General features: G+C 36.3%; 1 protein-coding gene across 2 annotated transcripts in view; it reads right to left on the reverse strand.

The window, feature by feature from the left end:
• Positions 1–26,100, reverse strand: part of OCA2 (OCA2 melanosomal transmembrane protein) — a 154,015-nt gene that overhangs the window by 98,693 nt on the left and 29,222 nt on the right. For both annotated transcript variants that reach the window (XM_023948651.2, XM_086880634.1), the window contains 7 exons: positions 19,756–19,913; positions 19,177–19,259; positions 18,681–18,834; positions 3,496–3,567; positions 2,599–2,664; positions 1,455–1,511; positions 31–155 (listed from right to left, as the gene is read on the reverse strand). In XM_023948651.2, the coding sequence (XP_023804419.1) occupies positions 31–155; positions 1,455–1,511; positions 2,599–2,664; positions 3,496–3,567; positions 18,681–18,834; positions 19,177–19,259; positions 19,756–19,913 (715 nt within the window). The remainder of the gene's footprint in view (positions 1–30; positions 156–1,454; positions 1,512–2,598; positions 2,665–3,495; positions 3,568–18,680; positions 18,835–19,176; positions 19,260–19,755; positions 19,914–26,100) is intronic.

Genomic DNA, 26,100 nt, shown 5'->3' on the forward strand with positions numbered 1-26,100 from the left:
ACCAAGTCCAAAACCATAACAATAAAATACCTTATGGTTACTGGAGTAAAGAGCAGCATAGTGGTAACATTGTCCAAAAATGCAGAAAGAATTGCAGCAATAAGGCACAGAAATGTAATCATGGCCCACACCTTGCCTCGAGAGAACCGATAAGCCTAGGAAAAAACAAACAGAAGCAAAATTAATGGACTAGATCACTCTAGCTTAGATTTCAAAAAATTATAGATAAAGCAACTTGATCAAATTCAAGCAAAAATGAGCTCAGAGCATTTGCTATTCCTTTACTATTACTCCAACAGCACCCTCTCCAACACTAAATAACTTGGAAAGAAAATAATTCATTAAAGGGGGCAAACAATCCCATCATGCAAAAGAAACAAGTCTGAAGAAACACCACGCTCTGCTGCCAGTCATAAAGGGGGTCTGTGGCAGAAGAGGGGCTGAGCCCCCATCTTCTGCCTGCATGCCCAGGTGGACTAACATGGTTTAGACCTCCCATCCTCTCCACACCTGGGACACATTTCCCATCCTCAGAACAGCACTGCTGGACTGAGTCCAGAAGACGGCCACAAACAGAATCAAAACACTGGAGCAGCTCTCCTATGAGAACAGGCTGGAAGAAATCTGAGTTGTTCAGCCTGGAGAAGAGAAGGCTCTGAGGTCACCTTACAGCACCTTTCAGCACCTAAAGGGGTTCAATAAGACAGCTGCGGGGTGGAGTCTTTGGGTAAGGGTATGTAGTGATAGGACAAAGGAGAATGGCTTTAAAATGGGAGAATAGGTTCAGGTTAGATAAGGGAGAAATTCTTTACTGTGAGGGTGGTGAGACTGCAATAGGTTACCCAGAGAAGCTGTGGATTCCCCATCCCTGAAAGGGAAGTGGTCAAGGCCAGGCTGGATGGGGTTCTAAGAAATCTGCTCTAGTGGAAGGTGTCTTTGCCCATGGCAGGGGGATTGGAACACCATTAAAGTTTCTTCCAACCCAAACCATTCTCTAATTCTATGGTTGTGATTCTATGAATTACACTTTTCATGTAATCTTTTGTTCTGCTACTATGCAAAGGTCTGTGGCCTCTTCTCATGTGTGGTCATAAAGTTAATGATAGTTCCTATATTTCTTCTGTCCCACTGCCAAGCACAAATAGAGAGTTCAGCTACAGCAGAACTGCAGTCCTGGGGAAATCAGTGAAATACTCAGCTTAATAATGTCCAAATGCTTGTGTACCCTACCGGGGACCTTTAACATTCTCCTGTAGAAACAAAATTGTGTTAAGGGCTTCCTTTCATCGACAAAGGATTTTTCCAATATTACAACATGACCACTGTCATTTCTAATGTGATAAGTACATGTTGACCTTAGAAAGGTTCTTTAAAGATCAAGCTTGGTGTGACAGATTTGAATAAATACTAACTTGATAAATCTAAAAATAATTATAAGTACCAAATATACCCACCTTTACTGCACAATAGTCAAAGAATCCGGTCTCTGAAAATATGGCCACCAAAACCATCTACCAAAAGATGAAGAAAAATATAATCACTTGGAACTGATATATAAAAGTAATTGAATTATTACTCAAAACTAAAGCAAAGCAGTTTGTGATTCTGGCAAACAGACTTCTTATCTGACATGTCTTTGAGAATCTAATCACTCTTAGAATATCCACTACAACTGCCAGATATCTCTAGTTAATGTATCATATGGTGAAATATACTTCTCAACATAAGCAGTCTGTAAATGTCATACAAGTCTAGTTGAATTTTATTTGTAGTGACTAAGTGGACATCATACATTAAGTACTCAACGTATTTCCCTTATATCATTAATCAAGAAAAACCAATAAGCATGTTTGCTCTCTGCTGTGATACTCTGTAGAGCACAGAAGATAAGAACTGATTGCATTTTCCGACATCTGAGAGGTCTCCTGTCCTTCTGTCTTTGCTCCCAACAGATTTCTTTTATTTTTTTATTTTATTTTTCTGTGGGGAATGCAAGGACTAGTGTCAGGAAATAAGAAAAGCTCAGAATGGAAACAGATAACTGTAATTTTGTCTCTGTGTATTGTATATTTTGTGTTAGACTCTAATAGCACTTGGACAATGCATTTTACCACAAATAGCTCTGGGCAAAGTGATTAAAATAATATATGATTATAATCTCATCAGATATTACTTCTCCATTTCTGGCTTGCTTTTTTGCAGTTTCAGACATAACAGCAAGACAGAAAAACACTTTTCCAGCAGAGTGTGTTTGAGGAAGGTTTTGAACAAACAAAATTAAAAAGATGAGAGTGATAATACTTGGCCCTTAAACAGGTCTTTCTGTTTATAAATCCCAAGGATGTTTTTAGTATGCTATCAATACAATTTCACAGATTAAAAAAAAAATAAATATATATATATATAAAAAGATGAACATTTCAAAAAGACTCCTTCAGAGATCTGATCCTCATCCTTTTTGGTAAATCTCTTAAGATACAAATATTCATCATAAGTTGTCTGAGTAAAGTACAATTAAAAACTTTTTTGAAAGGAAACATCTCTATATAGAATGTGAATATTTTAGCACTTTTAGAGCAAAATATATATTTTAGTTACCATTCCAAACAATAATGCCAGTGTCTCATAGTCAATCCACTCCACCACTTTGACCATACTTGGCCTCTGCAATCAAAAAATACAATTACAAGTGAATGCCACCTAACTTGTGATTAGCTGTGACTTACAAACTCCACTTAATCGATGAACCATTTAAATAAATGTGATGGAAATTAATAAGTGTTCCTACAAGCTACATAAAAAGGACTCTTTATTATTGCCCTTACTACTATTATTATTATTACTAATTCAAAGTACTGCTGGCATCCTAAGTGGGTCATTATCAGGCTATTGGTTGGTCTAGTTGTTCCTTACATAACATTGCAGAAATAAAAGATAACCAAATTACTTGGTACATGCAGTTTCTTTTTTAGTAAGAGAACAAAAGCAGACCACTTCACCTGTGAACAAACTGGAGGGAATTAAAGGGAACAGAGTAATGATATGGCTATGAGAACAACTGAGAAAATCAATCTGAGGTTTCACTATGTATCAACTAAGAGTAAGCAGCAGGTGAAACAAAAGGGTTGGAACATGCAAGCATGAGATGTAATTATTTAGGGTAGCATAAAGCAATGCATTTCCATTTGGGTTTGCTTGGTAGCCTAATATTACTGAAAATAACAGTGTTAAACTAATGCTGGATTAAGCTGAAAATGGTTGTAGTCAGCTTCCTTCAAATCAGAGCAAAAAAAGCATCAAGTGACTTTTTTGTACTCTCCTTGTCTATACATTAGCCTGACCTGTCTTCCCACCCCAGTTTCTGTCCTACTATTTCTCTTTCTTAAATACTACTGCTTTGCCATGTGCTCAGTTGGAACTGGGCAAACATGGAAATTGATGATACCTGCCACCACAGCCAGAAACAAAAGGAGAGCTCACAGTTTGATAACTTACCTCCCCAACAATGGCTAAGGCGGCTAAAGCGGCCAAAGAGCCCAGCATGGCTGCAAGGGTCCTGTGAACAATCTGAAACAAAGGGTAAGAATTGACCACAAACTCCTCTAATCATCTCCTTAGTATTAAAAAGGAGTGGGGGAAAAGATAAAAACTCATGTAGGCAATTCTTTTTTTGGCTTGCTTGAGGGGTTTTTTCTGAACAAAGGATGGTTAATTACTTTGCTATTAAAAACAAAAACAAAAAAAAAACACAAACAAACAAACAAACCCAGAAACCAAATGAAACAAAATAAAAAAACCAACCAGCTGAAGTCTTGCCTGTGCAAACCCTTCTAGGAAGTCTCATCTCTAATATCCTGGTAGAGAAGGGACTTCAGCACCAGTTTCTTATATTTGCCAGTAGGTGACCCAAGAAGGAAAGCAATTCATCTTCCCTAATTTAAGGATCAAAAAGCCTGGTCCTGTTGGCTTCCCTTCACATCCCACGGAAAGAAGGTGCATGCCTAGGAGGTGATCCTGTAGTAGGGACTTACTCAGCAAGTGCACCCTGAAAATGTGCTTTATCTCTCCAGGAACTCATCTGTAGTTATTTAATCCTCTATGTCTGGAAGATCACAGATTGCATAAAATAACTCGGCTAAAGTAAGCATGTAATTAATGAAAATCACACTACAAAAGACCGAATCTAATTACCAGCTTTCACTATTAATGTGTTCAAATATTATTGCAACACAAGTTAAAATTATTGTTGAGAAAGAAATAAAACAGTCTAGAAATATTTTATTTGCTGCTAATTTCATAAGAAATATTTTGCTGATAATAAACAACAGGATGAGAGTGTCTCAAGGCCCCCCTTGTTTGTAAAGGAAAAGCAAGATTTGGCTTTGTTTCTTCTCCTTGATTATACAGTTTTAATGGAAATGGTAAAGAACTACACAATTTAGCAAATTACTAAAAAATAAATATATAAATTAATTAACTTTAAAAAGCAAAAAAGTTATCTGTCTCACTCTCCAGTTTACCTTAAAAATGCACTGAAGAACAACCTATGCATGGCCACAGAGCAAGAGATCAGACCAAGATTTTTATGCCCTAATGACCCACTTGTTCAGAGCACAGATTACAGCTCGCACCAGCTCCTACAGAAATGTGTGTGATAACCCACTGGCTCATGTTGGATTTCCCGTTTCAGTGCATTGACATGTAAGCACACTTATGGCCCTTCTGATTCTGCAAAGGTGGGGAGCATTTGAGAACATTCCATAGCTCTTCTGGCAGGCAGTCAGGTGCAGCAATTAGCCCTTACAGCTCTCTCCAATAACAGATGCCAAGCAGAGCTGTCCATTAGGGAAGGGGATCAGCATCCTACCAGAGCCAAGCTCAAGTGTAGGGAACAGGGAAATCCTCAGCTGGCCTCAAACTGAGGGTTTTCTCCTCATGCAATGCCCACCCACGTCAGATAGCTTTTTTGCAGTTCTCAGAAAGGTATCATAAGTTTTCTGAGATTTGTTTAGCTACAGATTTTTGCATATTTCCAAATTTGCTGTCAGTGTTGTGTACTTAATTGCTTGCATTGGGTTGACTGCATTTTCAGTTTCCAAGAGTTTGCTGTCACCTATGGGTGAAGTTTGCTTTAATTTATGCAGAAAGAAACTGAACAAATTGAGTCATCTGTCAGTTCCTTCATTTCAGTGGTTTTTCAATAAGGATATACAAAAGTATATCCTGAAGAATGAACAAGGTACAAATCTTTATTATAAAAAACTAGGTAAAAGTACAAGTCTTCATTCCAGCAAACTATCAAATGTAAGTCATAAGGTAATGTAAAGCCTAGAAAGAACATTTATGTAAACTCTGAGACATGTAAATATTCAAAAATTGATATTTAGGAAGCTTTAAGAAATAATAGATTACTCTATTTAATTTTCTTTTCACAGAAAATAAACCCCAAACAAATAACATATTTGCAAAGGTATGTTTAAAAACTTACAAATGTACAAGTTAGGAGATGCAGGTTATGAGTTCTGACATTCCTTGAACCACAATTCCATCTATTACATATTTGGAGGGCATTATATTAAGCAAAATTCCATTATTATTCTTTAGAAAAATAGTGCAGATGATCAAACCCTTTTGAAGATTGGCAGGAGGATGAGTATCTTTTCAGGATGAATTGTGGAATGTATCCATAAACAACAGCTCAAGTAGAGAATTGAAAGGGCTCAGAAATAAATTAAGACAGTGACTTAATCCCAGGAAAGCTGAGAGATTTAGTGAACTTCTGGATCGAAAGACATTATTAAAGGTTAAGTGAGAAATCATCTCTATTCACCTGATCCTTCTCCCACTCGAGAAAGTGCATACCCTTGTGCAATGACCACGGAGATGAAAAAGACAGAACTGATGAGGAGGAAGATACAAAGATTTTAGCATAAAGTTTGCATGCTAGAGCTCCCCACCTCCCATTCCAACTGCAAACCTTATAAACTCTTTCCAAAAAGGGCATCTTCATCATCACCCTCACCTTTATTTTTGTCTGAAGAATACCTAGCAGGGCTACTTACTGCAACAGCAAAGGACAGCAAAGGGCTATCCTAGAAAAAGGGCTCTTGCCTTTTTCAAAGGGACAGTAATACCAGTACAAAGGGCTACTGAAAACAATGCAGCTCCAATTTCACTCTTTACAAAGCAGGGTTCAGTTTAGAGCTCACTTATACAGGTCATTACAAGGCCAAGAGATGAAGAAATGGAAGAAAAAAAAAAAAAGGAATGGATATTTACAGTATTTAATATAAAAAAATGAAAATACCCAAAGCTGCAACAGTGAAACAACAATGTCAACAATTTATCTGTGTTGATAGCAACCTCAGAGTCAATTCAGAGTAAGCGAAGACTAGGAAAGGCTACTATAGCAATTTTGTTTCATAATTCTTTGTAGAAAGTTTGTCTCATGATTGCCTGCTGTGTGATAAACACAGTGTGCTGACAGCTGATTCTAACAGTTTCCATACTCTTAATTCAGGAGTTCATTTTAAAGTAAGAGATTAAAGCTACTCAAGTAATTTATGCCACAAGTCTTTTTGCTTGATACTAATTAACAATATACAGTTCTAGAACTATAATGCAAATTGGATTTTGAAAGCCTAAACCTTTCCCAGACTTAAATTTATTTATCTCTTTGAAAGTGCTTTGGAATTTTTGCACTGAGTTCATCAAACAATTTGGTAGACTGCAACAGCATCATTATAAAAGTTATTCTGAATACCAGACATTAAATCTTGTATGGTGTTCCAGGAGGCAAAAGGAAAATATTTAGAAGCCAATTAAATGATGACCTGGGTGCTATTTCAGAGCATACCTTTCCCAGCTGAAATCCAGGACATGCGTATTCCTAAATTGTGTTTCTGAAGATATTTGGTAAATGATATATTGTACCAAACATTTTATTTCCACAAGTCCTTTGTTATAAGGGAGAATAGCAGTTGAGAGATGAGTGTCAATAATTTTAATGCAAAGCTTCAAAAGGAGCCCCTATTCATTTCTTATCCATTTTGTCTCCAGCGAAGCCTGTTTTATTAAACTTCTTATTTTACTGATAAATTAATTTACATTTGATAGAGTGGAAACATCGCTGCATTTCAACAAGGATACAGTTATTACCAAGCCTACATCCACATATGGGTATTATGTATTTTTCACCTACCTCCAGAACTGCTGAGACCTTCCTTATAAAATCAACAGCCAAATCCCTATTAGACTTTATAAAGTCTCTAGTTTACTTCTTAATTCTCAGGGGACATGGAAGGAGAGAGGCAAAATTTACCCTAGGATAGGTTTTTTCTGATATTATGTTTTGTATCTATTCCTTGTTATGTTTTAATGAGGATTTATTGGGTTAAAAGAAGACATCCTCAGCAGTGGAAGAGGTTTTTTCCAAAGTTTTCCCTAAAGATAATCAAGACAGGATTAGCCTGAACGCCTCTGAAAATGTGCTCCCCAGTCACATCCCTTGATGGAGTAATCTTATAATTTACCATCATGTATTTTACAAATTCTAGTGGTCTGCTTTGCCTTGGACTATTCCAGTTGTTCCAGGATACAGATAAAACTTCAGTCTTTTTTTTTACAATATTTGATTCACTCTTGAGCAGATCAAAATAAGTGGCTCAAAAAACCCACATTTTGGAAAATTAATGCAGAAGTCTAACACTACCTTCAGAAGCTGAAATCAAAAATGGAAACTGCAGGAAAAAAATGGTAATTTAGCTTTAAAATTTAGGTAATTTTTCCTAACTTTCAAGCAACAGGACTGAAAATTTGGGTTTAAGATAGAAAACAAGGGTCAAAAACTTGGAACTCTGCCTTGCTGATCCACTTCAAAGCTGAATGGCGCCAAATTCTTAATTCATGGAAATTTGCATTATTTCTGGCAAATTGTACAATTTAGACACAATGAAGCAACAGACTAGAAATATAGGATGTAGTCAGATACAAAGGAGCTCAGAGCAGAAGAAGAAGAAAGTCTGTGATGCCAGACCTATTTATTTGATTTTCCACATGCTCACCTCTAGTAAAGAGACTGACCAGTACCAGGTAGTGAAAGCATAGCACACACACCCCCCCTTCAGGTGGTGATGGCAGCTAATGCTTTAGCTCCTCACCCTCCTCCCCCCAGTTTTCTCCCTAAAAAAAGCTCTGCAGAAGCAATTCTGCAGCTCCCTCAGCCATGGGGCACTGTGTCCAGTGCATGGGAACTCCTCACAGGGGATATGCCTCAATAGTTTGTGCAAAATGAATGATAACAGAAAATTAATTGCCTTAGAATTACCTAGTTAAGCAGTAGTAAGTAAGCTCTGTAGGGATTTTAATGAGCTAAAGGGAGCTGCTTCACATAGCTTAGAAAGCATGGCATGCTGGTGCAGTGTGCAGGGGTGGGCTAGAGAAACCCTTGAGGCAAGCCTGTAGGGTGCACTGGTGAAAGATGATGTGTATCAAGAATCCCAAAGTTCCCAAAGTGACTCCAAGTATCACAAAAATCAGCAAGACCAGTTTATCTGGTTTTTATCTGTATCTTATTCATTTCTTCATCTGAAGATTAGGACACTATTTTTATGTATTCTATACATGCAGGCATGAATCATAAGACTTTAGCCCAGGTTAAGCATTTAGAAAATCTAATCATGAATCTCATTTTTACAAGTCAAAATATGTCAAAACTGCATCATTGTACATAAGTATGTCTTGCTTGGGGAAAAAAAAAATAATCCTGGACCAAAAGTTTACTCATTTTTACAAGAAATCAATGATGAATCAATATTATAGTACTGCCATTTGAATGAAATATGTGACCAAGACCATTTAAGAGCACTGACTTGAGAAATGCGTGGATTTAGAAACATTAGCATATCTTAGTGCTAACATGCACTCTTATTCATTCTCTGCACAACAAGTATTATGCCTGTAACTGTGAAAATAATATTCCATATATATTCATTTACATTCAGTAAGCTCTTTTTAAAGACAAATACCCAACCTTAAATGACTTTTTAAATGGAAACACTAGGTTCTGTAGCAAATTTTGTAATTTCTGAACATCTACACAACCCCAAGGAAAGAAGGCACCCATCTATGACATTCTGCTATAATACCTATTTCTGCTCAGATAGTGCTCGAAATTATTTGTTCTGATTTAGTGTCAGTGAAGGAAGTAAACAACCTTAAAAAATAAACAACCCTGTCTTAGGGGAAGTTATGGAAGGCAACAGTTTGTCACTTTCTAATACAATGCTATACAATATAAAAACTATACAGGATTATTATCTTAAATAAAAAGTGATTAAAAGTAATATTACATGGTGTCCAAGATAATGCCTGTGTTAGTTCACTTTTAGCCCTATGGTATGTGTGCTGGTTTTTGCTGAGGTAAAGCTAATTTTTATCACAGGAAATGGTAGAGGGCTGTATTTTGGATTTGTGTTGAACATAGGGTTGGTAATGGAGAAATGTTTTTGGTATTGCTGAGCGGGGCTTACGCAGAGCCAAGGCCTTTTCTGCTTTTCCTGCTGCCACGCTGATGAACAGACTGTGGGTGCATGGGAGATTGTGAGCCAGGACAGCTTACCCCAGCAGACCAAAGAGATACTCCAGACTATGTGACATCATGATCAGTATGTAAAGTGGGGGGAAGAAAGAGGAAGAGGGGGATGTTTGGAATGATGGTTCTTGTCTTCCCAAGTCACTGTTCTGTATGATGGAGCTCTGCCTTCCTGGAGATGACTGAACACCTGCCTGTCCATAGGAAGGAGTGAAGTAATTCCTTGTTTTTCTTTGCTTGCATGTGCAGCTTTTACTTTCCTTATTAAACTGTCTTGATCTCAATCCATGAGCTTTCTAGCTTTTATCCTTTTGATTTTTTCTCTGATCCCTCTGGTGGGGGACTGAACAAGTGGCTTCCTGGGGCCTGGCTGCTGGCTGGGGTTAAAGCACAGCAGCACATTAACTAGAACAAGCCAAGAAATACAAGGTAAGGATATCTTATGACTCTTGTCTAGGACAGGCAGCCCTGAAATCCTATGATTAAGTAACTGCATTAAGCTGATATAAATTCTTTCTATACATAAAAAATCTTTCTATACACAGAAAAATGCAGAGAGAGAATCAGGGGGAGAGATACACAGAGAAAGAGACTAAAGAGAAATCAAATTAATTTCTGTGAATAAATTACCAGATTAATTCATTCACCTCTTCTGTATTGAAAATATACAGGTTGATTCTAGATTCTGCAGAGGTATTTGTTACTCCATAGCTCTGTCAAAGGTTTTGAATGAGCAATGTGCACAATTTGCAATCTTTTCAGAGTCTATGAGTTTTCTTCCTCAGCTATATCACTGCTTGCTGTTTGTAAAGAAAACTGAATGACTAAAGCTTCCTGCTGATATGGAACATTGGATTAACCAGTTCAAAGTGGCCCTTGAATGATGCAAAGACAAACATATCCTTGATGCATGAGATGAAACAAACTATTGGATTTTCATGCTTTGGAAACTTGAGGAAAAAGCAAAGTTGGAGAAAAGAACATAGTACAAGTAAGGAAGAAGGGAAGTATCATTTGTACAGATGATGGACAGAGGACCCAGAAGAGAGTTTAATCCTATGTGATGAGGGTTGAAATGACTGCTAAGTCTTGTTTTGAAATAACCTCTCACCTCAGAATATTAAGGTAAAGAGGGATAAAAAAGGTATAACATCATACCTAATATTTCTATCAAATTCATACAAAAGAGAGATGTCTGCCATATTTATATCACTACAGTCATAAGTGGATGTTTTCCAGACTCTACATGTTGGAATAGTTCTGATGCTTATAAAATCAGCTTTATTTATCTCCAGAAAACTCCAGAAGGTAGTATCCAGTAACGTCTGATAACTTGATAGCCCCTCAAATTTTAAAAGCAAATCTGTACTTGGTATGAATTTTGGGATTTTGTCTTGCTATAGAAGTGAATGGACACATAGGAAAATGAACAAACTCATATTCTGTAAATCAGGGTCTTGAGTCCAGTCTCAATAATGGAAAGGTGAGCCCTGCAGAAAGAGAGGATGATGATAATTTTTATGTGCCAAGGCACTCATTCCTGTAATATTTTAGCAACATAAAACATATTCTATATGACTTAAATAAAGAGATCTGTGTATGAGCCAGAACCTAGAAGAACCTAGAAGAAAATAAACCAAAGTGCTTCTGTGGGACAACATGATCAAAGCCATTGTTTACCAACAGGCTGGCCTAGGAACAAGCTTTCAGTCTTGTAAGAGCCAATCCAGTTCTCCAGCACCTACCTCAGCAGGCTTTACTGACTTCATCCAAGCCAGGTACTTTGATATCATTCCCAATGCACACCCTCATTCTTTGTGTCTTAAAGGCATTTGAGAGGGCTGAGAGATCCTCAATTACATTTGCAGTTTCAGAACATTTTCTGAAACTGAAGAAGACGCCACCATTTGTATTTTCCCAGTTATCACAGCAAAGAGAGACAGTAAATTTCTAGTAAACAAATGACATGGACCAAATCATGAAATTTTACTTTCCCTTTCTGAATCTTTGTCAGCCCTCTTGAAATAGTAGGTTAATACAACCGTACAGAAATACAGCTATGCACTATGAACAACTGTAGAGCAAGCTGCAGTACTTGCATTACCTTTACAGGGAACTTTCTGCTCTAGCTAGCAGTTCCTCTGGAGAGTCTTTCATCCCTGACATCTCCTCTCTTTTTTCACTCCACTTTTCTTCTCCGAATCTTTTCCCACTTAAAGTCACGTTATCTCCCTTCAAGCCTGCCCTCTACACTTTCAGTTTTTTCTTTCACTGTTGCCCTTGCTCTTGCTGAAGGAAGACACTGTCTGAGGCCCCAGAAAGAACTGAGTGGTTCTCATCCCTGTTTGTGTGCATTAGAAGTGTACGTGCGTTCTAACAACTTGTTAAAATTTTAAGACTGCATGGCTCTCTGCCCCTCTGGTTGCCGTAGGCAGGGTAGAAGCTGAACGGCAGCATTCAATTAAGCTAATTTAATGTTCTATTCCCACTCTCAAACGGAAAGGAAACACACCAACCCACAAAATACACAGTATGCAAGGAGGGGCAAAACATTTGTTTCACTGGTCTTTCACAAATTGAACAAAATACAGTTCAAAATTAGGTTTAAAAGGCACAGAAAATAGCAAACGGCCATTTGGAAATTAGTTTTTGCATTTAGTGTCGAAAATATGGCTCGTATTATTTAAAAAAAAACAGCATTCTGTGAAAAGAGGAGCCTGATAGAACCTTTTAAAGCAGACAAGCCTATCTAGTCCTTAGAATAGCGAGCAGCACCACCCAGTGGCAATTTTTTTCCTATTTCATTCTTAATTAAAGACAGTTTACATGTTGCTGAAGTACCATATAGCGCCCAAAATAAGGTATTTTTCTTTAAAACACACATATTCAGAGCACAGCCTGACTTCTAGCAAGATAGATCTAACGATTAGGCAGGCAATAGTCAGTGTAAAATCAATATTCATATTGGATTAATAATACAAAATTGTAATTATAACATATCAAGCTGTGATCCAGTTGAGGATTTTGCTTGCTATTATATTGCATTTTTGTTTTAATTGAAACTCATCCCTTCCTCGTCTTACAGAATTTTGCTTCCTTTGAGCTTCCTTTCCTTTGCTGTAGTTAGGGCAGGTAAAAAATAACAGGTTTATCTTACTGGTTCTGGCTCTGTCCTTTTAGAGACTCCTCATTGTTGGCAGTGGCTCTACTCTACACAAAGCAGTAGAAATCCTGGCATCTCAGGGGCACTGATAAAATCCTTCTCATAAGGAACAACACGCAATGCTCCTGAACAGCAGATTGAAAGTAATTTTGAGCTTCTCAAAATGCACTGAGATCAAAATACACAGAGGTCACAGCCTTCTCCTAAATCAGGGAATGGCATTAGAGAATGACAGTAAAGGTTGATTGCCTGTACTGCTTAACTGGTAGCTCAGTAACAGGCTGTTCTCTCTGGGAGAGAACACTTGTTGAATATTTCACTCTGGGAGACAGGACAGACAGATCTGTCCCATGTCTGGATCTCCTTGTTCAACCCAATCATCCAGCATCTACCTCAGCAAGTTTTACTGCACACCCCCAGTTTATGTTCTAAAACCAGTACTCCTGGGGATGGCAAGAGTGCCCTCATCATAGTGCACAATTTCAGAGGTATGGGGGGAAGAAGATTTTGAATGGTAAAGGTGCTTTAGAGTTATATGGACTCCAAACAAGATCCAAATCCATTTGTTGCCCAGGGCAGATGAGGTTAGACTGCTCCAGAGGAAGTTCAATTTTTATTTAAGGTAAGTTTTACTACTGGATTTTATGTTTATGTTTATGTTTAATTACCCTGATTTAGGTTTCATACAACCCTCAGAGTCCCAGTATTTAAAAATTCTGGGTTCTTTTACTCCCTACCACCCCCAAACAGTGGGACAGACTCTTATTAAGGAGGGTAGAAGGTTTGTTCTTATAATCTGTCCTAATTTTCTAGCAAACCCTACAGCACTATTTTAATTCCTCTTCACTATTTTTTTCATCCTAAAACAAATTAAATCCATAGCACCAGGAATATATTCATATATTCTCTCTAACAAAGGCCAGGGAGTGCATCAGCTACTATTTCCTTTTTTACACAGTCTTCCAATAACTGCTATGGATTTTTTTCAGTTTCTTTGCTACCAATCTTTTGGGAGGATATTTGCGGAGGTGGGAACATTCTAATCCACACTCTTCTTAGTTTGTATCTAAAGACAGATCAATACAAGAATAGATGGGAAGTGAGAAGCTGATCACTTTTGTGATAAGTCACGTTATCTGTTACTTTCCTTATCAGAAAAAAATCTCCCTTAAGATTAGTCCATTTCTATCACTTAATGTTATGCTTCATAATAGCCAATGACTATTTCCTCTCTTTTCCTATTCCCTCTCTGAAGCATTATTTTTGATACAAAATCTGGACTGTGTGTAGTACTGAGTGTAGACTGCAGTAATAACACCTTATTCCAGTTGTAAAAATGTTTCCTGCCAGGAAACACTGCTTCAACCAGCCTACAATGACACAAAAAATGGTCAGACTAAAACCACATAAAAGTTTTGTTCTCTGGAGCTAATTTCTGCTGGTTAGATGCTATTAAAAATCACTTTTATATGAGTTAAAGAAATTAAGTTTAGGGGGTGTTTATTCATAATTTAAGTTAGTTAATAATAGAAAAGTAATATGGAGAGAAACTGACACAATCCATTTCCATTAAAGTAATGAAAATTGTGATTATAAGCACATACTTCATGTTAGTAAGAAACTAGAGCTTTTAAGGCCAGACCCTGCACTTTCAACTATTTGTATTTTAAAAAGAAATACAGACACGTAAATGTCATTCAAGATCTCAGATCATTAAAATGCCATTTAAAGATCCTGGCAAGATCTTTCTTAGTGCTAATTACAAGACAGGGTATGAAGCTAAATAATACCACTTGTGATAAGTCCTATGAAGGCTCTCACCTATCAGAACTTCTGATATTTGCTTGTATTACTTTTTTGCTATTTGATGTGCTATTGGTATATCTTATTTCTTCTTTAATTTTTAAAATTAATTAATATTATAAAAGTTATTTTGCCTTTTCTCCTGATTAAATTTACAAAATAGCTTTTAAAAGGCAATTACTTTCACATTTGCTTCTGCTCATTCAAGTATCATAAACAGCTAACACTGCATTTTAACACACAACATAAAACAAATATATTATTAAGGGAAAGTGTTGGACAAGGGCACACATTAATTCATTTCAATTAATGAGCTCTATCCTTTAATAATTGATGTCTAGCATTCCTCCTTATATATTTCTAATTAATGCAGCTTCAACAAAGCTGCAAATATGCAGTTAATCATTAAAAATAAGAGCTTTATCAATTCAAAAAACTTTTTTGAATACCAGCAAAATTATTTTCATTATTTTTGTTTATTATTTTATTTATTATTTTATTATTATAATTATTTATTATTTTAACAGATATTTTAAGACATAGATGGGCAGAGAGATTTCTCTTTAGCATAACCAGTGTATTATTTTGTGTAGACAAAAACAGTGACAAGGCAAGAAAGCAAAAGTATCTAACCATATTTATTGGTTATCTAATTAATCTGTCTAACTGTTAGCTAAAAATGAGATTTTATCTGCACTTCTTTTCCTTGACCATGCCTGATGACCAGAAATGATACATCATTCAGTTAACGGGCTATCACTTTAGGAAAATGCTTTTTTGGATGAAATTATGGAAATCAAAGAAGGTAAACGATCAAATATACTCAGCTGAAAGAACAAAGACGTTCGGAGCAGAGGTTTATAAAAATTAAACTTCCTAGCTTTTTTTTTCCCAGGTTTTCAGTCAAAAAAGCATACACATTTTGAGGGTCAAAAATAGAAAAAGCCTGTCTGAAAATACATTGCAAACAGATTTAATACAGCAGCATCAGCTTCAAACTCTGTACATCCGCATTTTACACCAGGTGTCCCTGTAGATCATTGTGAAACTACTTGTAACCCATCTTAACCATGTGTCCACAGTAATCCTGAAGGGTCAGACAGTAGAGCTGAGATCAACAAAAGTAAATCTGGCACACTTTTTCTCTCTCTCTCTCTCTCTCTCTCTCTCTCCTCATCTCTCTTTTACTCTCTCTCTCTCTCTTCCCCTCTCTCCTTCTCTCTCTCTCTTAACATGCACTTTTTAAAATTTCCTTTGCAGTCTATGCTTTCAAGAACAGAATTAAATACTTTGTGGTTTTCTACAAGTCTATAAAATACTATATATTAGACCAAAGCAATAGCACCACAGGAAGCTGAATATTTTTCTCCTTTGAGACAAGGGGAGGAAATAGGAGACTGATATGCTAAGAGGGAACAGATTGATATTTGGTCATATTTATATGACCAAGTAAAGAGAGTTAAAAGCAATATACAAAAATTTCAAGAGGTAATGGAACTGTGAAGTAAGAAAATATTCGTATTTGTTGTAAGCCTGAAACTAGAAATCATTGGAAATTAAAGAGGAAAAGGGGCATCTTCTTTTATCAGAAAGGTTTTATATTTTATAAATGCATAATATGGAATCAGTTTCAAAAGAAACAACACTGAAAATAAATGCCTGAAGAAATGAAGTTCAACAGCTTGTTTTCTGAGGAATAGCACATCCTGAAACCTCCACTGACAAGGAGGGGTGCTTAATTTAGACATTTGATGATAACATGGAGTAGATTCTCAAATCTCAAAGTAGATTTTACCCTGTGTCTTTACAGTGCTAGCAGTTTGGGGAAGACAATTGTTTACAGTAAATATACTTCAGTTTCCAGCTGGAACCTCTGACTGGACAATCTTCTCCCACCATTTCATATCCACAGGAAACAGAAGCTCTTGCAGCCCGTTTTGCACAGCCCCTGGTGACCAAGGTAGCAAAGAGCAAGAGGACAAGGGCAAGAAAGGATTAGAAGACAAGGACACTGGGGATGAGGAGGCTGTGGGCAAGTTCTACAATTCATGCTGGGGAAAAAAGGGCTGTGCAGGAGGAAAAAGAAGCTCTTGTGATTTGTAACAGATAAATGTTTCATTTTTCTTCATTTTTAAAGAAAATATGTAAAAATATATCTCTAGAACTTGTTAGGGTGTACACAGTGTCTGAATTAGAAGCTGTATTGCAAAGAATAATTAGTAAAATACAGGAAGCTAATACTGACTGATAAAAGATGGGGAGCAGCAACACCAAAAATAAAATTCTACAAGAGATTGCTCCTGCAGTAACACTGATCTCTCCAAGAGTGATAATAGCTAAAGGGCTAGAGAGTGCAATGTGTTGAGAAGGCAGGACTTCAGGCACTGAAGTGATAAATACTGAATATAATGAAAGCCACTGTTACATATTCTAACAATATTAACATCCATTGCTTGCAAGAAATCCATGAGAGAGCCATAGAACTTAAAACCTAAGAGTTTAGAATTTGCTCTTGTTGTAGCGTTTGACATTCCTATAGATGTTATGGAATAAATGGCTAATATCATGATGCAATACGTGGCTTTCCACACTAAAAACTTTTAATAAGTTTACTTATGAGTATTTCTACCTTTGAATTTGCAGAAATATTTTTTCTGCCCACAATAGAAATCTTTCCTTGATATTTTCACAGAAATAATAATTTAATGAGTGGGTTTAAGGCTTTTTATTAAAAAAATAACAGGAAAATTAATGTTTTTCCCAGCTCTGCTTTTCAGCTTCAAGTCTTTATTTCCTTTTTGACATTAATTTTTCCAAAGCAGATTTTCAGGATGCAAACACAAAACCCCCCTTTACATACATTTAAAATCTGATGTTTTTGCAACTGCTAAAAGGTTGCATAGTTGGGGTTAGGGGTTTAGGGGATTTTAGTTTGGTTCCTTTTTTTTAAAAAAAGAAGTTGCATTTAAAAGCATTAAGACCATTTTGGTGCTGTGCTGTATGCCTGCACATATTTATAGAAAAAATAGTCCAATCCCCCTCTGCATATAATATATCTCCTTGTCCATTTATAATGTATACAGGGGCATTCTTAGGTTTAGAAAAAAATAATCATTGCTGAACAACATAATCTAAATGTCTAAAGCATCTGCTGTGTTGTCTGCATCCATTATTGGTATTTAGTTTAGGTAAAGTTCAACAACCTTACCATTTTAATGGGGAAAGGGTGAAAAGCTCAAAATATGCAGTGGATGTGGAAGAAAAATGAGCATGCTGGACTTATATACTGTGGAGTACCTTGTAGACTTGATTTCATTCATTTCTTTGTTTCATACTGATGTAAATTAGGCGTGATTTGACTCAGAGCATTGACAGTGTGGATGTTCATATGAATTAAAAATAAATTTGAAAGAAGTATTCCTCCCCATCTGCAATTCATTTTAAGATAACAGTAAGTGTTTTCAGTTTAAAGAATTTAGTTGGAGTTTTGTGCTATTTATGATATGTTTTCCATTCTTAGTGTGACACAATGCATTTTTATTCGATGCCATACCTCAAGGTTTTGTAATGTTGTTGCACTATATGTTAAAAGTCCCCTGTCCCTTGATTTCATATTAATTCAGGATCCATTTCCTCTTCAAATAATAGAGTTAAAGAATACCTAAAAGTCACTTATTAAAATATATGTTAATTTTAACCTGTTAAAAGTATGCTAAATTCATAGTTTGATGTACCTTACAGAAGGCAAATAACCAAATGAGTTTTTTCGTTTACCTTACCTTAAAAAATAATTAACTTCAAATTTTCCACACCTTTGACAATTCTGACCTGTTTTTACTCTCACAAGAAAACTGTAATTATTTTGAAATAAGAAAAAATTTATAGAGCCTATTAGAAAAATATACAAGATCACTGTAACATTAAAAGAAATTGGCAAAATCACTAACAATGCAGAACAATTTCCGCACATGTATCTTATTCATGTCATTAACAACACTGATGGTGCATGAAGTTATATACATATTTTTAAAAATATATCAAAGCCCAAGACTGAAGCACTTTTCTTGTGCTCCACTTACAACTTAGGGGAAAAAATAAAATCAAAGTACAAAACTGGCTTACTTCCAATATGATCAGCACGTAGACACCTACTAGGATGATGGATGCAACTGTTACTTGTGCCTCTATATTTGCATGAAGGTACTGATGCTTCATGGAGAGAGGAACACTTCCAGACTCCTGCAGGAAAGCTTGAATGTTTATGAAGATGGTACCTCTGGTGAAAGAAGAAGACGTTTTGTTTATTCCTAGAATGAAATACTTTTTGTTTTATTTGTACACTAATTTTATATTGAGTACTTAACAATATACTTGTTATATCTTTACAAAAGCAAGCAACTCCTCAAACATTTTCAAACAAACTCTATCCCTCTAGAAAGTATTGTTTAGAAATTAACTCTCAAGTACAATCTAGTCTTCTAAATAATTTTAAAGAGCATCAAGAAGTCATCCTTTCCTGCCCTTCTGAAACATGCAGTGATAACTATTTTTAAAACATCTTAGTCAAGTCTGTGGAAACTACTCCTTTAATACATCATTTTTCAGTCTTTTAGCCAACCTGTTTGGTATCTGAAAGGTTCTAGTTGTGATGATCTGCTGATTTCTTCTTGAACTTAAGGGTAGAGACCAGTTGTACACCACCTGCAAGAGAGTCATATTTAGCAATATTAGCAGAAGTCAACGACAGTGATATGTCTCTGATATAGGGTTTTATTCTTCTTTTTCTCTCTTCTGTCCATTTTTTGAGGTTTTTGTGGTAGATCAGGCATAAAATCAGCCTAAATTAATTCCCCCTGATTATGTTTGTTGCAGGTGCTCAGGTTTAATCAAACTAAATCATCCTCATACTTTCACTCAATCAATGAAGTGAGAGACGCCTCCAGGATGTCCTCCAGAGGGAGGATGCCAAAACACCTTACACTGAACGTACAGAAAAAAATTTTAATGCACAGGAAGCCCAGAGAAGCCTTGTAAAGATAAAATAAAATGCAACTTTAATTAGACTAAGTTTTCTAATGCTAAAATTGAAACACCTTGCAGCAAGAAAAAGCATGGCCACTTAATCCACACAGTGGTGATGGAAATAAGTGACAAAACAGATGCCAGAAAAAGTGAAAGAGAATTTAAAGACTATCACCTGCTGCTGGCGCCTCCTCCTTGATCCTGTGTCTTCATTCTGGCTGATTTGCACTACGATGTATTCCTCTGTTTGCTCATCAACTACTTGTGCCCCAAATGGGCCTCCTATGTCTAACTTCAGCAGAGCAGAATCACGAAAGTCAGTCAGATTCATAGCTGTTAATAAAGTTGTTAAGGTGAAAATTTCCGGTAAAAATGAATATAGGCTGTACAAGTTCCAGGAAAAAAAAAATTAGTCAATTTATATTGAAAAAATATATTTTTCAGCTAGAATGTCTCAGGAATTTTGAAAAGGACAAAACGGGTATCTGCTTCCTCACCAAGCTGTACTGTTTTGACTAAGTTTCCTAATAATAAAAGAGTTATAAGTTCTGAACAAATATATCTTCCCTAGTGATTTTTGGGATTACCAATGCTTTCATCTGATGTATCAAAGCTTCAAAATAGCATACAGAAATACACAGAGAGGTAAAGCTCTTTAAATACTGGTACTAAATGAAAGACTAGACCATTAGCTCAGCAATTTAAACATCACAAAACTTGTACTGGTGAAAACAATGTAGAAACTGCAGAGGACTTTGCCTGATGATTTGCTTTATGGTCAAAGTTTTGCTCACAATGTTACAAATATCCAAAAGATATTTTCAACCTCCTCTCAGCTGAAGCACTCACAGACTCTTTCACCCTCAGTTCCCTCATCTACTTCTTTTTTCTTGAAATATCTCACATGAGGTGCGGTCAAACTATACTCCTAGGCTAATATAATTGATAAAATCAGCCAACCATGATCCACAAATCCATTGGAAGTCTGATTCTATTAGTCCCAATATATCTAGGGCTTTTTAAACCTAGTGTTGTAATAGTCCATTTCTGGCATGGTTGAAAAATGCATCCTTGTGGCTTGGTGGGTGGGGAAGGGAGGGGATGAGGAAAGCCCGAGCTTTCAAACCCTTCACAGTTTGTTTGTTACTGTAATAGAGTAATTATCATAATTTCTTTCCTCCTATCTGTGTCAGATTGAAAGCTAACACATCACCAACAAAACAAAAAATCAAACAAACAAAAAAACTACTTAGTTTTACGCATACATGTTCCATTGAAGTCATGAGACTTAATCACATATTTGAATATCTCATGGTTTTAACATCTAGTATTTTATTGAGCATACTACAAAGAGAGAGAAAAATTTACCAGATATACCCACCAAAATAATTTTCCCAAAAAGATGCTTTGTAGGCCACAAAACTCAGACACTTTGACAGGAAAAGAAAAAACCCAGGGTAGTTATAGGACTCAGGGCAGTGTTGAGCTCTGTCCTGCTTCCAGCGACCCCAGAAAGATCACCCATGCTAAGTCAGTGTCTGATGGGGAAAGATTTGGGAGATTATGAGATCCTTCTGGATCTAGAAAAGAGCAATCTCTCACAGTAACCAAAAGAAAACCCCTAGATCTAGTACCAGGTGGGCAGCCAATGCACTCAATGTAATATAAATGTCACCCTGCTTGGCAAGCCGAGCAAACACTGCCAGTGACACTCACATGCCATTAACTTAAAATTTAAGCTCCCAAGTATCTATTTTCTTAAAGGAATCACACAGGAAAGGATAAAAAAAGTAACCTCACATGGAACAAATCAGGAGACAAGTCAAGCCAGGAGAATTTACACAAACAGCTCTTAGCAAACATAAACAACAACAGTTCTCCTTCTGAAACTTTTAAATATGATTTGGCATCACAGATTTTCTGTGTCACTAGTTGCTATATAATAGGAGTCTCAACAGGAGCTATAGCTATACCTTTAACTAGAGACATTAATTCAATCTTCTAAAAGGTCTGCTGACCTGAAGTCATTAACCCTACAGTTTGGGACAACTTTTGGTAGTCAGTTTTTTACAAGGAGTGTAGCCACTTATGTCTTGAAAAGCTTCAGGTGCATATAATTATGGCAGCTTCCTTTTAAGCAATACTTTTAAAATAAATCTGTAATTACCTAGATGACACATTCAGGAGCTATTAGAAAGGATGTCTAAAATTAAACCTTATTTTCAGAAAGAGTGTCTCTTTTCTTCTTTTTTTTCCTCTACAGATAAGGACACTTTTCCCTTTCCATTCTGTGCACTTATAAAACCATTATAAAGAGACATAGGAAAAAAAAAAAAAAAAAAGAAAAAGAATGGTTCTTCTTTGATTGCAAGTGCAACAGAACATCATTCACCAGCCTGCATTGAGGCTCTCAAATCTCATCAGAGTTATCTTTTTCCAAACAATATTTAGGGACTCTGTCATAATTCCATTGTTAGACTACAGCAGATCACAGCCTTTATGAAAGGTGGAGTCATAATAAACCAGAAGAAAACTTCAGACATGCTTACATGAAAAAAAATATGATTTTTTTTATCAAGCTGCTCTTCAGAATATTTTTGTTCTGCCTTACCTTGGTTTTATATTTCCCTTAAATTGTCAGAATGTGATTTCTTCTAAATTTTAATCATTCAGATATTTACAATTTTGGGAAAACTCTCTTTTTGCTTCTAATATTCCCTTTTATTCTGCAATTTAATCGTGCTTTTCCTTTCTTGAACTTCTTTTTTTTTTGCAATGTGTCCTTCTGTGCTCCCCTTTAAAGCAAAAAAAAATCTTCCTGATGAGAGTTACAGCCAGAGCTGATATTTTTTATTTCACTTCACCTAAACTGCTTCATTTTGATATAGCTCTATTCTTGAAATCACATTATTTCTGTGGAGTAGCCCGTCAAGGGATTTGGGGTTGTGCTTGCTTTGTGAAGCATTACACTGTGGCTGTCTGTATTTACACCTGGCACCAGAGCAGGTCTGCTGCTCCCAGCTGAAACAAGAGCTGCAGTTCCTGACCCTGGTTTTCTGAAAAGGTTTTGAGGAGTATGTGAGTCACCTCTTGGTACTTTATGTTTATGGGATGCAGCGGCTAAACATTTAATTGGTATTCATTCTCCACAGTTCATGCTCCTGTACTTTACTTCCCTAAAAACAGTGATAAGAGGGTGCTTGTAAGATGGAATTCATTGCTTCATTTTGGACCACTGCCTGAAGCTGAGAATAATTGCTCATGAGGAACATCCATTCTCTCTATTAACCATAAAGAGAGACTAGGATGACTAACTCAAGAGTAGCTGTGTGAGTCCCTGCTCTACCCTCCATCATTTCATTATTTCAATATGTACAGAGGCAGCCAAAAAGCCCTGTTTGACAGAGATTCTCTGTTGTATTTGCACACAGATGGCTCCCTTTATGCTTTCTTTGACATCTATTTGTATATCCTATTCTGAATACTGTAGAATGTACCTTGAGAATGCTGTGTCTATAGCTCATTTTTCAAAAAAGTCTCTGAGGTAGCTATACACCATTCATGCTGATTTATGACCAGGTCACTTATGCTAGTTTCTCTAGGGTATTACCAGTTTAAAGAAGGCCTTTTTCCCTAGGTCTTAGCCTCCATTTTTGCATATTGTCCTTAGCCAGTGTTATTCCTGCATTAGCATTTGTTCTTTTCTTTTTTTTTTATTTCCTATCTCTGCTTGTAGCTGATGAGCTTTTTTCTGCATCATCCCTTCACAATATAACAACTTGAACCACACACTTCTCTGTCCCTGTTGGTTTCCCCATCTGATGAATGCTCTATAAACTTTTTATTTTCCCCTTTTTCTGAGCGCCAGTAATCCAGTTCCATTATTGTCTGCAGTGGATACATCCTTTCTCTTTGCTCCATCAGTTTGAGAAGTTCTGTAACAAACTAATTTCTACAGCATTTTATCAGTTGTGCCTTGAGAGTCTGCTTCTTGGCTGCCTCTGCACGTGGTCCTGGTCTTCACCCATGTATTTAACAGCTTGAACATTGCCTGCAGGCCTAAATGCTTAGTACATTTCCAACAACTTCAAAAACAGAAATTATTTTTAAATGCTTTCTGCAAGGCAAAATTATGGAGGAGAATCCGCCAGTAGAGAACTAGAGTTACAAAATAAAATAATATTCAAAGTGGAAAAGGAATTAAAGGGATTAGAGAGGTTTTGTAATTAATTACATTAATTTATGCTCCCTGGGGAAGAGCCTTCAAGGAAGCTGAAAATTCTGGCAAAGCATGACTATATTCTTTGCCTCACAGTCCTTCTTTCTATATACACACCTCTTGTTCAGGGAGTGGGAAACATTGTTTTCCATGTCACTAACAGTCATGGCATGATTGCAAGCTCTCTAGTGACCTTTCCTTGCTGCATGATTAACAGCTGCACCAAGAACACAAATTCATGCAGAAACCATTCTAACTCATATAACTTTAGCAAGGAATTTGATAATAAGGTGTCTAAAGTCTGCTTGTCCTAGAGACTCTTCATCCACATGTGGAATTGTTCTAAATAGTTCCACTGAATCAAATAAAAGAGAAATCTAGCCTATGATTTAAAATTCAACTTATTTTTACTATTGAGATACATCTTCCAGTTTCTGAATTTTGAGACTTTAATTCTGGACTGGAAGTGACAAAAACTCTCATGGAGAAGATGGAGGTACATCCATTAAAATCGCCCCCTCTAGTCAATTTGATATTTGGCTTTGTCTGATTTGGAGTAAGCAGATTCAGGTGTGAATTCAAGTTATGTATTTTTACTGAGTTTTATCTTGAATGTAAAGAGCAAGTGAGAAAGAAACTCTTCACACTGGGTGCTGTGAAAATATTTCATTTTCATAATGTCATCCTTTGCTCCAAAAATTTTACTGGGGAGATATCAAACACCTAAACAATCAGATAATCACTTCACAAAGACTTTAAAATGTATTTATAAAATGCAAGATCCTTGGTCAGACTCAGGAAGAAGTCACTGTCTACTCCCAAGGTAATTTCTGACAATCTGTCCAAAAAAGGAAAATTAAATTGCTTTGCCCACACTGATCTAACCTTCCCTGACCTACAACATGAATGTGTGCAAGTAAAAATGTTGAGAGGGAAGAAAAGGTTGTTACTGAAGCAGTTGTCAAGGACAGAGTAAAGATGAAAATTCACACCTCAACGAGGTAGGTGTGAGATCAGTTGCACAGAAATGAGCAGAAGGCTTACCTTTTTTATAAAAAGAAAATATTTCTACTATTGAGAAGTGTAGAAATAGCTATAACTGTATGAGATAGAGTGAAAGAAAGAAGGCACTGTTTCAGGGAGACAGGCATTTCTTTAAATGACAGTGAAATAGCATACAAAATTTGCATAATTCCTTAAAAGCATGATGAATCCCAATTACTTTTTAATTTCATAAAGCCTAGTTCAAGTCAAAAAGTTAGTGTCTAGTTCAGTTCCAGTTGTCCATTCCTCATTGCTGGATAAAAGTTTAAAATTTGCTTAGATAAGGGCAGTAGTTATTAGAAACAAAGAACACAAAGTATATTTAGCACTTCAGAAAATTTTTCAAGTCTGAAAATGTATGTAAGTTGTGGAGAAGAATAAGAATATTTTTCATTCACTCTTTGATCACCCAGTTAATGGAGAGACATTTCCTGAAGGTCTGAATGGCCAAAAAAGTTAAGAAAAAATAAGAATGTTCCTGTCTTAGAATAGGTACATGTAATTAACCAAGAAATGCTGGAATTTCTTTAGACTCTTTATGTCTTCTTCTCTCATCTTAATAATTAAAAAATGTTCTCCTCTTAACATACAGCCTTTGAAAAAAAAAGATCTGAAAATGATTCACACGTTTTACATCAACAGTGATATTGAATCTTGCTTCCTTCAGAAATTGTCCTCTAGTCAGGCTTCAGAATAAACTTACTTCTTTCTGGTATTATAGAGCTGACTGTTAGAATTTAAAAACCTATAAATCCCAAGTGTTTATCTTCAAAGAGAGACATTACCAGTATTTTGAAAAACTATACTAAAATCACTGAATTTATATTTGGTGCCTATAGGGAAATCACTATCCAAAAAAAACCCGAACCAACCACACACAAAATTACAAACTCAGAAAGCTTCTATTAATTCACAGCAGACCAGATGTTGTTTCCAGAATCTGCAGCCAGCACTCCTCAGTGTTACATGCCAAGTTTGTACTGATGGGGATGGGTAAAACAATGGGAGGTACACATGGACTAATACTGATGGAGGTAATGGGAAGAAAACCAATTAGAGTAAAACCAAACCAGAGATAAAGGTACAGCAACACAAACAGAGATGTCATCTGAAAAGAAGGTCACCTCCACACCATCTAATGAAGGCCTCTCCCAGCACCAGAGAAGGAAAGTCTTGCCTCTGAGCAAACCTGAGATCTCATGGGCATGGCAGAAAAAACAAAAATAAAAAAAGCAGATGACACCAGACAAAGGACAT

Source organism: Cyanistes caeruleus, chromosome 3 (assembly GCF_971803275.1).
Source record: "Cyanistes caeruleus chromosome 3, bCyaCae1.hap1.1, whole genome shotgun sequence".
Taxonomy (NCBI): domain Eukaryota; kingdom Metazoa; phylum Chordata; class Aves; order Passeriformes; family Paridae; genus Cyanistes; species Cyanistes caeruleus.